This window comes from Ambystoma mexicanum, chromosome 2p (genome assembly GCF_040938575.1).
Source record: "Ambystoma mexicanum isolate Mex_15411 chromosome 2p, UKY_AmexF1_1, whole genome shotgun sequence".
NCBI classification, from domain to species: domain Eukaryota; kingdom Metazoa; phylum Chordata; class Amphibia; order Caudata; family Ambystomatidae; genus Ambystoma; species Ambystoma mexicanum.
Genome location: NC_090923.1, coordinates 1,048,756,670 through 1,048,770,695, shown reverse-complemented (window position 1 = coordinate 1,048,770,695; position 14,026 = coordinate 1,048,756,670). Strand labels below are relative to the sequence as shown.

The following is a 14,026-nucleotide window of genomic DNA, read 5'->3' as shown; positions in this document are numbered from 1 at the left end:
GGTCATTGTGCATTCCCACACTCCTACTACCCAGTCCACCGGTGCTTCTGCCCCTACTGACCAGAGCGGCGTAAGCCACACTGGCTCTGCTCCACCTTCAAAAAAGAGGAAGTAGGGTGCTCTGGCACAACAGGCTGAGACTCCAGACACGGCTACACACTCCGGCACATCAAGGAAACCTAGCTTTAATGACCCGGAACTTGATGCACTTGTGACCTATGTGTCAGCACATAGCCACGAAATGTTGGTGACTCCAGGGTGCAAGACCACACCTGGTCAACGTAGGGTACACTGGCAGACCATCGCGGACCGCATAAGTGCCCTTGGATTTGTGAGGCGCACAGCTGATGATTGCTACAAGCGGTGGAAGGACCTGAAACGCAGAGCAAAGAACAAGCTGGCCTCAAATCATGCCGCTACTCTGGTGACTGGCGGTGGGTCTCCACCAGAGTACAACGAACTCACTGAACAGGAGTCTGTTGCTGGGGCCTTCGTCACAGAGGAACAAATCCAAGGTGTGGGAGAGCTACCTGATTACGACGCATTGTCCGGTGAGTGCCCATGCATGTGTGTGTAATCCATGTGTATGTTGTTTGGGTGACGGGTTCTGATTGAGTGTCAGGTGAGGGTGCGTGTGCCTGAGTGGTATGGGTCACCCATGTGCTTCATCCAAAACATTCAGCGGCCTTGGATTTGGGTGTGACAGTATCCCTTCTGCCCACAGTAGTAATTTAGCGCAATATTACGGCAGTTGCCCTTGAAGTGGCATCTTGCAACAACATTGTTTGTATTTTTCAGTGTTCGTTCAGGCTGATTGTTTCAATTCTCCCACTTTTGCTACGCATCCCTCAGCCCTATTGTCACATATGTGACATGCTTCTGTCATTGATGAACCCCACATTGGCCCACATGTGTTACCTTGTTAGGTGAATGATTTGACCATTCAGGCTGATTGAGTATTGGCCTGATCACATACATTTTTGGGGCCTGTTTGAATGTGGAACATGATAGTTGTTTCCTGTCATGTTGAAGTGCACAACCATTGATGTCTACATCGGCCTGTAATCACTGTATTTTTGTACACTGGATGTGTTGCAGTGTGGCACATGCGTATTTTGTCACACTATGTAGCATTTTTCATCTCATCATGTCCATCTCACATGGATGGCTGACAGTACTCATTCACTGACATATGGATGTACTTGTGGAATGTACCATGGCTATGGTACAGGCCATCTGTGTGATGGCATGCGTCATGTATGTGTATTGGACATGCCACTCACAGGCCAATGTGTGATGGCAGTGCTACCCAGCATGCAGCAAATGTGTTGCTCTTCCAGCTTGGCGTCACCAGTGTCTGCCTTTTGCGCTCAGTGACAGTGCATGCATGGGAGGGTCATAGTCATGTGGGACATAAGTAAATCATGTACTGGTTCTGTAGCTTGTCAGGCCTATTTGTGTGCTATGGTGCTAATGCCTGTTTCCATTTTGTGTCTTTCATGTTTTTGCAGGGGATGACGCACTTAATGCTGTTGAGGTTGAGGAGATGGTGCAGACCCAGGAGGATTCTCAGGCACGACCGGGCACCAGTGGGGGACGTGGTGTGGTGGTGGGTGAGAACCCAATCTTGCTGCAGACCATTCTGTCCAGGGGTGTCTCTGGGTGCACCTCCCCAGACCTCTATTCAGGTGCTGATTCGGATGATGAGACCTATGTGCCGTCGCAGTTAAGTCTTTCTGGCAGGGATTCTGTTCTGTCCAGCCCACCTGCACCAGGGGTAGAACCCTCTATGGGGATGTCAGTGTTGGTAAGTCCGCCTTTGGCGGTTACGGATGCAGGGTCACACTCCACAACATCTGATCCTGTTCCTGGGCCAGCAGATCTGAGGGGGAATGCAGTCCTGCAGCCTCAGGCAGTGCCGGCACAGCAAGGCACAGATCGCCTTGCCCCAAACAGGTTTGGTGCCCGCCGACGCGGTGGCCATACGCCACCAGGCAATACCGTATGGGAACAATCCATGTATGGTATGGCAACCCAACAGGCAGCATCAGTTGAGATGATGGCTCAAGCAATGGAGAGGGTGGCCACTTCCATTGTCCCCCCTGAAAGGAAGATGGAGCTACTACAGCAGGCAACAGACTCCATTTGCCAATCACACAGGGAAGACATATTGGCGTCCAACACAGACCGACGGGCGGCACTGGAGACTCTGCGCCAACCCATCTCAATAGAGTCCCAGGCCCACAGGGAAGCCCTGAGGGAAGAACTCCATAACCTCAGGGAGACTCTTCTTGACCTTGAGGCTTCCACTAATTTCAGGACAGAACAGCAGCTGGAGCGGCTCACACCTTCGCTCTCAGCTGAGATGCTGGCAACACGTGAGGAGATCCGGACATCACAGGAGGCCATGCGTGCAGAAATGCATGCAACCCGTGAGGTGGTGCATGGGGATCTCCGCACTTTAATCCTCCAGAATCAGACCTTCAACACCCGCATGCTTGCTGCCATGGAGGACCATACCAGGGCTTTGCGTGGGCTGCCTCCCATAGCACCACCACCTCCTGATGCAGCAGCAGAGGGTGATGAGAGCGACAGCAGCAATTCTCCCACAATAGCGTAGCCGTGCAGGCCATGAGCCCATGGAGGGTGTTTTTTTTCCCCAACATCCACACAGGTGGCTGTTGGTGCACACCCTGTCCTCGGACCTCCTGGGTGGCCTCCCCCCTCTCCTCCCCACATGGCCATTTTTGATTTTTTAAATTTATTTACAGTGTGTTGCCTTGTGTGGCTCCCGTTGGCATCCACTGTATTCCAGCTGGGCAGATGCAGGCTTGTCCTGAGTTTGGGTTAGATGCTTGGGTTCGTGAGACATACCCCTCCTGCTTCCCATTTCCATGGGCTTGCAAAGGGTGTGCCCAAGTGACAGTGAATTACACAGTGACGTTGGACTCCCATGAGCTGTGTGGGCATTCTATAGTCAATACTGTGTATACATTCCTAGTGGATATTGTTGTTGTATTGTACACTGCATGGCGTATTGATATGTGCTTGTGCTTCCAGGTCTCCCTCCAAATTTGCAGGTTCATTCCTCATGTCTTCACAAGGCCATCTACTTTGGAGATGGAATTCATGTTCTATGCAGTACACTGACAAATTTGGAAGGCTGCAACACTACAGTTGGAAGGGGTAGATGTGGTGGCATATTCAGGTTGTAAGTCTACGACTACTTTAACTTAGTACTGTCATGTTTTTCCTATGTTTGAGGTTGTGTTGCTGCATTGTATTGTTGGTAAGTATTTGGTCATGTGTGTTTTTAGTTCTACATTACTGGGAGCATATTGTGTGTGGCCAGTTTCCATTAGGGACAGTGTACTTTGTGACACTTGTGTCAGGTTTTGGGGATTGCTTTGTTTGCTTTCACATAGCATGACATGCCATGGTGTGTTGGGTGGCGGAGCTGGGGAGGGGTTGGGTGACATGGCGCTGTTGTCATGTTGTATTTTGCAAGGGGGTCATGAATTTAGCAGCATAGAAGTGTCTTTTGATGACACAGCATTGGTGGTGTTTGTGCAGGTAGGGATGCACACAATGTAACACTTCCAGGTGACCAATCTCAGGCTGGTATGGTTGTGACAGTTGACTGTCCCTTATGTCATCATCATTGATTGTCAGCTGGTATGTGCCAGGGCTGTGTGCACTCCACAGGGGTGTGATTTTAGGTGAAGTAATTAGCCACCAGCTGCGTACGGGCTGCCTCACCCCGTGCCCTTTCCCCTCCCATGCGCAGTGGGCGTGCACATGGTTGGGGATGTGGGGGCACCACCATCTCCACCGGCAGGCCCCGGCGTGTTGCAACATTGTGCAGGACACATGCTGCCACTATGATCCTGCACACTACTGGGGGAGCGTATAACAGCTGCCCACCAGAACGGTCAAGGGAACAAAAGCGTGACTTGAGCACTCCGAATGTGTGCTCCACTATGACCCAGGTTGCAATATGGGCTGTGTTGTATCTTACCTCGTGTGGCGTGGTGGGGTTCCGAATTGGCGTCATATGTTGGTGCTCAGAGGGTAGGCACTGTCCCCTGGGGAGGTGGTGATGGGTATCATTAGTGGGGTTGTGACATTACTCAGTATCTGACATGCATGCATGTGCTGTGGCATTTATACTCATGAAGCAGCCATGTATCGCCATGCCGCCCAGCTTCTAGGTCCCGGTTTAGGGTTGACATTCTGTAAATGAAACTGTTGTGGGTGGACCCTGGATAGTTTGCATATACTGAGGTGATGATTCCCTTGGCATCACATACTACCTGGACGTTGATGGAATGCCAGTGCTTGCGGTTTCTATAGATGTGCTCAGATGCCCAGGGAGGACGTACAGCCACATGGGTGCAGTCAATGGCACCTAGCACTTTGGGGAAGTGTGCCACCCGGTAAAAATCCTGGACGACAGCCTGCCTTTCGGAAGGTGTTCTGGGCAGGTATATGTGCCTGCGGACTGATGGGCGTGCAGGCAGCGTGACTGCGTGGCCTGTGACACCCCCCCCCCCACTATGGCACTTGTCCGCTGAATGATCCAGTGGCCAAGAAGTGCAGTACATTGAGGACCTTCCCCAGGGGGCTGAGTGCTTGGGAGCACAGGGTGGGTGATGTGAGGTCATCCTCCCACTCACTCACCAGGTCGAGTATTATGTGAGGTGGAAACCTGTACCTCCCATACTCCTGGTCATCAGGCATCCCAAAAAGGCTGGTTCCGGGTGTGAAAATTCTGGGCCTGACTATCCTCCTCCTCCTCTTGCGGTATCCCACGACCACTGCTGCTAGGAACGGTATATTCATCCTGGCGTCTGTGTTTGTTTGTTGCTTGGGCGCACTTTTATGCTGCGCGGGTCCACGTATGCCTGCTTCCTGCTGGCGTACGCATTTCCGGATTAGCGCGTCTTTTTTGGCGCACGCGTTAGCCCCGTTCGATTCCATGAATACGTGTTGTAGGCGAGCGCGTGGGCGTTCCTGTACTTCTCCCGTGACGGCCACATTTTCACACGTTGTTCCCCATTCCGCATATCACGCCCCATGTTACGCCTACTTTTGTTGTGTGCGCCGCGCTATGCGCGCTTTCGCTGTGTGCTTAGTGCACGCTGTTTGAAGGCGTGTGCGCCAGCGTGCGCCGAACAGGATTTTGGCGCACATCCATGGATTTCCACGCGCACGGACTTCCATGAATCGCTGTGTGCGGGTTTCGCTGCGATTTTCGCACTGGCACTGCGATACGCACGCTTGCGCTGAAATTTTCGGCACACATTAATTCCATGAATTGGCCTCCTTATCTGGAGGCCTGGTGTGAGTACTTGGGTTTCCAATAACAAAACATTGAAATGGTGTGTGTTTGTTTCATGGTGATGCCTGACATATGATAGCAACACCCACCATATGAAATGACCTTCAGAACATATTGTGGTAGTTCCAGATACATGAGGGCCCTGCCATGGCATATATTATGTCTACAGTTAGCAAATTGTGCACCTGGATATACGATGCCAACACTTGGTAAATGCCAATACCATGCCTATTCATTAGCCAAAACTATTGGCATCGCCAATGCTTGTTCTCTTTAGCTAGAGTCTAAGCACAGTTGATTGTTTGGATAAAATAAATTCATGTGATTGGTTTAAGGGCAGAGTTAGGCTTTCATGATTTGGGACAAAAATACCTTGATTGCAATAAGGACTCTTTTATATCCCTGCGCAGTTGGCACACAGTCTTTGCTAGGTGCTGTCCAGGGTCAGCTTTATTTTGGGTCTTCAGAGGTGCCGAAATAGAATTTGCATTAGAGTTAAAGGTAGTTCCTGGAACCGGCAACCACTATTCAGAAGTTTGCACTGTCGCTGTTTTTGAGGAGGCCGAGGGCACCATTCTATCCCAGAACTGTAGCCCTTTCTGTGTTGTTGCGATCTTCAGATGTCTCTTCTGGCTGTTAAACCCAGACCCTGCTGTCCTGATGAGGCCATGTCCTCAAACAGGTCTACAGTGAGTCTTTGATTTCAGGCGTAAGTAGTTCTATTTGTTAATGTCTTTTGGGGAGACACTGGCTCTCTACTGCCTGGACTGATGTGATCTCATTCATTCTCATTCATTGTTGTTCCTACACAGATGCCTGGGACTAAAACGAAACATGTGGTCTTTTATAGATAATATGGGCATTAACCAAGACACCTGCTCCTCCCGTTGTGTGAACCTTGCTGAGCTATGAAAGGCTCACCCATTGAAGCCTTCCCCAGAGAAGACTTTTGTGTATTTCTGATCAGCACTCTGTGCTATAACACAGGATGTTGTGTGCACACAAGAATGGAGACACGGGGGCAGCCCTTCCTTTGGTGGACTTCAGCCTGGAGAGCCACCTCTCCTTAACTTGAAGGCAGGATTCAGTAAGACGGTGTGCCCATTGGAAGAAAGACTAAAACACTTAAACACACCGTGGTAATAGTAGGCCCATTTGGTCTTTATTTTTCTGGGTTTAAGTGATACAAGTTATTTGCTTTTTAAGCTACTGGGCTAAGATCCTATTATGTTATTGTCTGTGTATCTGTAGAAGGGTTTTATTGTACATCACATGCCCTCCAACTCCACTCAGAGGTTAGATGGATTAGACTGGTTGTTCACCCACCACCCACGGGCTAACAGTCATGCTTCGAGGCCATAGTTTGGCCTGAGATCAGGAGAGGAGTTGTTGGGCTTTCAGGGAAGTAATGTACACTCCCTGATATTGGGCACACAGAAGGCCTCTGATTGCTGCAGGTCCATATGATTCTGACACACCTGGGATGGTGGGGGTCTTGCAGGGCCATTGCCACAGCCTTTAACTTGTTCCTAATGACAACATACGGTTTTTCATAAGATACTACCCACATTGATAGCATGCCCACATTGATGGGGCATTTATCTCTACTCTCTACAGAAAAAAATATTGGTGTCTTCTGTGAGGCAAACCTAAGCTTCCAGGATGCAAGTATGTGAGGTCATCAAGAGCTCTTTCTTTAGACTAAGGGGGTTATCAGGAGTAAAAATGCAGCGGTAATGCCATTACCGCCGCATTATCGCTCTGCCCAATCCCGAGTTTGGGCGGGAAGTGGGAGGTTTACCTCCAGCTTTTTGCTGGAGGTAAAAATCTCCCCTTGCCACCCATTTGTGGCACTATTCAGACGGCATAGTGCCCAACATGCCCCATCGAGTCCTATGGACCCTTTAAAAAAAATGGGGACATACAGCCTTAGCCGCAACTCAGGATCCTGCGCTAATAGCGCCAGACCGAGTTGCAGGAACGCTAATTGTGTTGGCGGTATCCCAGCGGATTTACCACCGGGATATTGCTAAACCTGTGATAGAGCCTTAAGACATCTTCGCTGACTTAACCCCTTTCTTAAACAATCTGACTTGGCTATTGTTACAGCGGCATTCCGGATGATCAATTACAATGCCTTCAATATAGTAAAGCTCTGCTGTCAGACTTATCTATTATCTCCCAAAGTCCTATTCCGTTTAAAATATCCGGAAGGCCCTGCACTGGCTGCCAGTCAGACAGAGAAGATGTGTCAAGATCCTCTGTCTGGTTTCCAGATACTTGCATGGTGAGGCCGCTTCTTATCATGATAACAAGAATATTTGCTTACCATACAGTATGAGACAACCTTCATTCTCTAAATGTAGATCTACTCATGGCCCCTAAAGCCAAACACAAAATTAGAAGTGATAGGGAGTTTTTCGGTGGATGGTCCCCACCAGTGGAATGCCTAACCATACATGGGCGTCATTACAAATTCGGCTGTGTGGGAAAAAACTGGTGGTAATTTCGTTACCGGCAATTGTTTTGGTGGCAATGGAATTACTGCCAATATTCCCACATCACTTAACTACAAGTGGAGGATTTTCCTCCTGGATCATGTTGGAGGTAACTCTGCCACCTTAAGGTCAAATATGAGCAGAATTACAGCTCGCAGTAATCCTGTCAAAGTCCCGATGGAGTCCTATGGACTCCAAAAATGGTGATTAACCCAGTCTTTCCACCACTTGTTATCCCGTTGTAAACCCACGGGACCAATTGGTTTTTAATGGTAAGCAGGTTTGGTGGTAATTCAGCAGATTTACCGCTTAATTACCACAAAACCTGTAATGAGGCCCAATATTCAGTCACTTCCCAGGTTATTGGCTTTTTGTAAAGCTTTCGAAACATTTCTGTTCTGCTGAATCTCTGCCTTCCATATGGCTCATACTGAATGTTGCACTGCACCCAGACACAGTTCAGAATGTTTGGTTCCTCTTATTAATCCAGTACATCAATCACGCAATCCATCAATTTCCCTTTGCCAATTCTTAGGTCACATTCATGGCTCCAATCAGGTACTAAAGTGTCCATGTGTAGGCCAACACATTACATTCAACAGCTTCGAAAGCAAATGCATTTGTCCATCTCTGCATAGTATTTTCAGTTAGTCCAATAAAAGGTACGACATCCGGCATCTTATGTGAATCAGATTGTTTGAAACGCACGAACTACAGCTTCAACTGCAGCCCAGCTGCCGAACCTCTCGACGCTGTATGGGTCAGTGTATCCCTACCCGTAACTCCATGCCTACCCTTCTGTACTCCTTATATTCCATCCTTCCAATATTATCCATATTATGTTGTACATTTGCTGTAACCCCATGTTGTACAGCGCTCTTTTGCTCCCAAGCTATGTATTGACATATAAAAACCCATTTCATACATGCACACCATTTCTTACTGGCCGAGAAACAATTTTCACTAGCCAATGGCTAGTGCAAATTTTGCCCCCAGATATTGAGTACTGTATCAAGTTGTGAAAGACTCACCTGAGGTATTGTGTCAAGCTCTGGTGGCGCATCTTGATGATTGGGCCAGAAAGATGAAGGCAGATTAAGGATTCCTCGTGGCGCGGGGGGGGGGGGGGGTGTGGAGAGGTGACGCGGTCACTCAAAGTCTGAATGGTTTCTATCACACTCCTACAGAGGCGCAGGAGTGTGAATCAAGGACACTTTTAAATTCTTAAAGGGAAAGAACAGTACTAGAGGCAGGTACATTTGACTCCTCATCAAACTAGAAATGGAGAGGTGGCTCAGGAGTAACAGTACAAAATATTGTTCCCAAACATCCAAGTAGCCAATTGGTTTCTGGCTTTCGCTTGACTTTCTAATCAGTGTGAGGAAAGCTTCTTGAAGGGCCATCCCTATTCTTGAGGTGCCATTTGAACTTGAAAGCATCTGGCTGATATCAATACGCAGAAGCAGAGTGCAACATACCATTGAGGCAGATGATTCCGGCGGCTACGGCTACAGAGAGCATCCGTGGGTGCTGGACCAGGAAGTAGGCCTGCAGGCTGTAGGTGAAGGGCACCCAGGTCAGGTCCCCAAAGGCCAGCATGAAGCCGAAGCCATCATGGACAATGTCCATCGTGGTTAGGATAGCCTCCTGCCAAAGAAAGAAATACCAGTAGAGTTAGCCAATATTCTAGGAATGGAACAGATTGTAGACAACGCTAAAGACCATGCAGCAGAGGAGCAAAGATACAGTCCTAAAATCATGCCGAAGGCATGTGCATTACATGGGAAGCTTAATGGCAGGTTGGCCAGAACATGAAGCATTTCTTGATCTATCTCTATATATAAAGCAGAAATCAAATTAGTTTGCTCCTTATACAATTGCGCACATGCGACCAATCTGCAGCACATTTTGCATAGTTACCTGTTGGGACCCTCTGGACATTACTGGCTACAAGACATTTGGACACCCCGCCCCTTTCTCCAGATTTCACCCCTTTCTCCAGATATCACCCCTTTGCATATGAGATGGTTGACTGAAATTGGCAGAATATCAATGTGGCCGTAGGAGGACCGAACAAAGCTCATTTTAAGCATTTCGACGCAAGGAACAAAACTATGGGGTCCCTATGGGACCTTGAAAACCACATTTCTAGGCCCTAGGACACAGCGTTGCTGGGATATTTGCACCCAACGCATTGCACCATGCCACGCCAGGGTGAAACCACAGGTGGGGAAAGCGCACAGAAGGTCCCAGTATGCTGCAGCACGCCAACTCTCACCTCCCCTCTGTGTGTGCTCCCCATTTTCTGACATCTATCTTTGAGGAATTACTGTGAGCAGTAATTCTGCAATGGTAATTTAGCTGATCTCTGGGGTAAAATAGAGGATCTACCTCCAGAAAAGGTAGATCCTCCACTACCTCCAAACTGCATAGTATGGCGATGGGAAAGTGACAGTAATACAATTAGCACCACTTTACTGCCATTTTTACCACACCACACCACAGTACTCGTAATGAGGCCCATTTCTCAAACTTTCCCAATTTCTTTAAGATTATATGAATTTGGCAAAAACGAAATTGCCCAATTTTGTATGCCCAGATTATACACTAGTCTAGAGATAGAAGTGTTTCTGCGAACTAACCAGTGTGTTCAAGTAGGCTGCAGAACCATATTGTCCAAGTGCTAATCCGGCTTCCCCATTTAACCACAACTAAGAGAATTTGGGTCAACAAGGTTATCACTGGTGCCTAAACTTCTTTGACTGCCAGGCATTGGGAACGCTTAGACATTGAATAACTCCAAAGTTTGTCACTAAATGAAAAGATACATAGATTGTATTCTCTTCAGCCCATCAACACCCAACATCTAAGGAATGTGGTTTCAAATGGCGCATCTCAGCCGCAACTCACTGATGAAGCCCAACAAGGAAGAAACATATGTTTGATGTTGCTGTTCATACATATTTTAAGGGCAGAATTGCCTGGCAATTTGGTGCTTTATTGCCCTGGTGGATGGGACCAGGTAGATATCTCTCCTTTGGTGCAGCCCAGAGAGCTAAACCATGACTGCAGATCCTCGTGAGCGAGCACAATTCCATAGAACCGGTTATTTGGCTATGTTAATTCTCAGGAGAGTGGTTACCACACTTTTGACATGAGCTAACTATATCATTTATTAGGTCAGAGAATTTAAGCTCACTTTGAATTTTGGAAAGTATTTTTGTTGTGTACATAACAGCAACAACAGCATAGTTATTATTACCTTCAGGGTGACTAACACAATATTTATAAACAGATTGGATATATTCAGTCCATTACAAATCAGAGATGGCTTTCATGTTATTTTGATGATATGTGTTCATTGCTGATTTGCAAAGGGCTGCAATGCACTTAAACAGCTGGTGTGGCGTCCCAAAGGTATGACCACAGTGTGCCTAGGCCCTCATTACGAGTCTGCCAGTATCCCTCGCTACCAGCAGACTTGCATTACCGTTTCTGCCGCCCAATATCCCGGTAACACCGGGATATTACAGGTGGTGGAGGAACAGTAAGTGGCCTGCAGGTTGTAGAAGAATGCAAAGGCACCATTTAAACTGCTCTAGAGCTGCACTGGTGACTCCACTACAGCAGTTCACCCGAAATGGCCTATTGTACTCTTACATTTCTGGTAGAATGTTTTTCATGCATTTTTAAGCTCACCATAACATTAATGGTGTTTGCTAAGCATACCCGCATGCTCCAAATACAAGGATGTCAGACTATCCCACAATCATGATCTGAGGGTCAACTGCTTATTTGGTTCTCTGTACACTTGAGTTGTTGGGTTGATAAAGCTATGCATAAAACTTTGCTGCCATCGGACACAAAGACAAGTTTCTAAAGCACATTGCATACTTTTGAGCTCATTTCCATACACACAATGCATTGCTCAGTGGCACTGAACTGGGTGTGAGATTCCAGGGAGGGCTACCGGGTGGGGTTGTGGCATGTGTGGCTCCTTAGCTGAAATTGCCTATTCCACTCTCACATTTGAAAGTTATTAATTTGTTTGAAACCCTCTGACATTGATGGTATTGGCGGAGCATACCCCAAAGCTCCAACAAATAGGTTATCGGACTATGCCTCACCAATGATTACTAATTATGCTGAATCGCATATGTGGTCGTCTGCATCCATTAGAGCTGTGTTGATAAAGCTATGCATGAAATAGTGTTGCCCTGAAAGAGAAAGACCATTTTTGTGGAGCAAAATGCACCTTTTCAGCTAACTTGCATACCCACAATATGGTGGTCAGTCACTCTGATCTGGAAGTGAATTTACAGGGATGGTTACTCAGTTGTGCATGGACATGTGTGGTTACTTACCTTAAATAGCCTATTCTACTCTCGCTTTTCTGATGGAAGGGTTATTTAATGCATTTTTAATTCCAACATAACATTGATGGTTCTTGCAAAACATCCCCAATGCTTCAATCACATCAATATTGAGTATACCACACTGATGATCACTAAGTTGGTGAACCTAGTATATGTTTATCTGCATACTTGTATGGTCAGGATTGATAAAGCTATACATAAAATAGCACTGCCCTATATGACAAAGACAATTTTCTGGAGCCCAATTCACGCTCTGGAGCTAATTCGCCTAGCCACAATGCATGGCTCAGTGGTTCCAAGGGGAGATGGACTTCTAGGGATAGTTACAAGGTGGTGCTTTGGCAAGTATGGTTTGTTAGCTGGATGGCATATTCTGCTCTCATAGAGGGGGTGGCATACTGGTTGCACGCATAGTCCAGAAGCCAGACTAGTTATCATGCAGCAAGCTATTATTTTAGGTAAAGGTCAGGAGCTGGAATTGCATGATAGCCTAGTTGGGGAATGGCCAAACTTTCCAGTAGGTTGCCAATAAATGCCATGATTGTAAGGGGATCCCCAGGTGCTGACTACGGAGAGGGAACATGTAACCATACAGTACAAACCTATGGGCCCCCTTTTTGTTACCGATCTAGTCACCCTGTTACCAGTCTGCTGGTAAAAACGAGCAGTCTTCCTCTTTCATGTTATGATTGCCATAAAAACATTGGTCACTCAAGCAATGTTTTCACTAGCCATGGGCAGGTGCATTTTTCCAACAGCTGAAAGAACGGTCAGACAAAGGAACTGAAAGCTCACAAGCCGTGCTTTAGAGACCTTGCTCCAGGCTGGGGCATATAGTTGCAGAAGACCCAGCCATGCTCTATGGGTGTGGAATGACCTCATGTAGGTTGAATGTACTAGACTCTGGTAGAAACTATCAAAACTCTTATCGGAAAACACACAACAAGAGAATAGTGGCAACGTACCTCGTTCCACAGAGCATCCATGACGTAGAGCAGCTGGAAGGCGTTGACCAAGAGCATGGCAAGTGACGGTGAGCCCCTTAACTCCACTTCCTTCATCAGCATTGCCAGGTTTATCAGGGCCTGGAAAAGGAATAGCAGGAAGAGAATACTTATCAGGCGGCTCAACTCATCTGTTTATTTTAGTCCTTGAGAACAGTGCAAGGTTGGGAACTCTGCACACTGATGTCACCCTTATACTCACAGAGTACTGAAAACCAGCAACCCAAACCTCTACCACAGCAGAACACACCCTTGCTCGCTTACGTCACACAAAGCATTGTAAGGGAAGAGTTCATTCTTCAAGACTTTTCAAGAGTTTACCTTTCTTTGAAGGATTCATATCCAAGTAAGATATGGAGCTCAAACACAATGGATTCTTGAATTATTGAAAATGAAAGAAAGAATTTACATGCAAAAAGGTCAATCAGTTTCCTGGTGGTGCATCAGGGCACTGAACAACAGGTTAACAAATACACTTTCTTAAAATACATTGTAAAACATTAGGTAAAAGAACAGTGACAACAGCAGAGCAAGTACACAATGTGTCCCTTCTCCCAAAGGGCAACCACCCCCTTTGGGACTAGGGAGGCAAGCCTGCTATGCAAAACCCTCATACATAAGGAACATAAGGACTGGAGAAGACCAAACCAGTGGGAGAACATCCGGCAGGAAATCTGGAGCAGCAACCTGTGCTAAGATGCTGAAGACAGAGGTAGTATCTCGGACAGAGGGAGGAGAACCACGCTGAGGACGAGGTGGGTGGAGAGCAAGGGCTCTGCGAGTATGGCAGCTGCTTCAACTAAGGCA

At 47.3% G+C, this 14,026-nt stretch overlaps 1 protein-coding gene and 1 long non-coding RNA gene across 7 annotated transcripts in view; one reads left to right on the top strand and one right to left on the bottom strand.

The window, feature by feature from the left end:
* The window catches only part of LOC138567091 (uncharacterized), a 229,927-nt gene that overhangs the window by 114,459 nt on the left and 101,442 nt on the right, over positions 1 to 14,026 (top strand). The gene's annotated exons all lie outside the window — the stretch shown is intronic.
* Positions 1 to 14,026, bottom strand: part of TM7SF2 (transmembrane 7 superfamily member 2) — a 224,692-nt gene that overhangs the window by 133,543 nt on the left and 77,123 nt on the right. For all 6 annotated transcript variants that reach the window (XM_069644955.1, XM_069644950.1, XM_069644951.1 and 3 more), the window contains 2 exons: positions 13,181 to 13,300; positions 9,318 to 9,486 (listed from right to left, as the gene is read on the bottom strand). In XM_069644955.1, the coding sequence (XP_069501056.1) occupies positions 9,318 to 9,486; positions 13,181 to 13,300 (289 nt within the window). The remainder of the gene's footprint in view (positions 1 to 9,317; positions 9,487 to 13,180; positions 13,301 to 14,026) is intronic.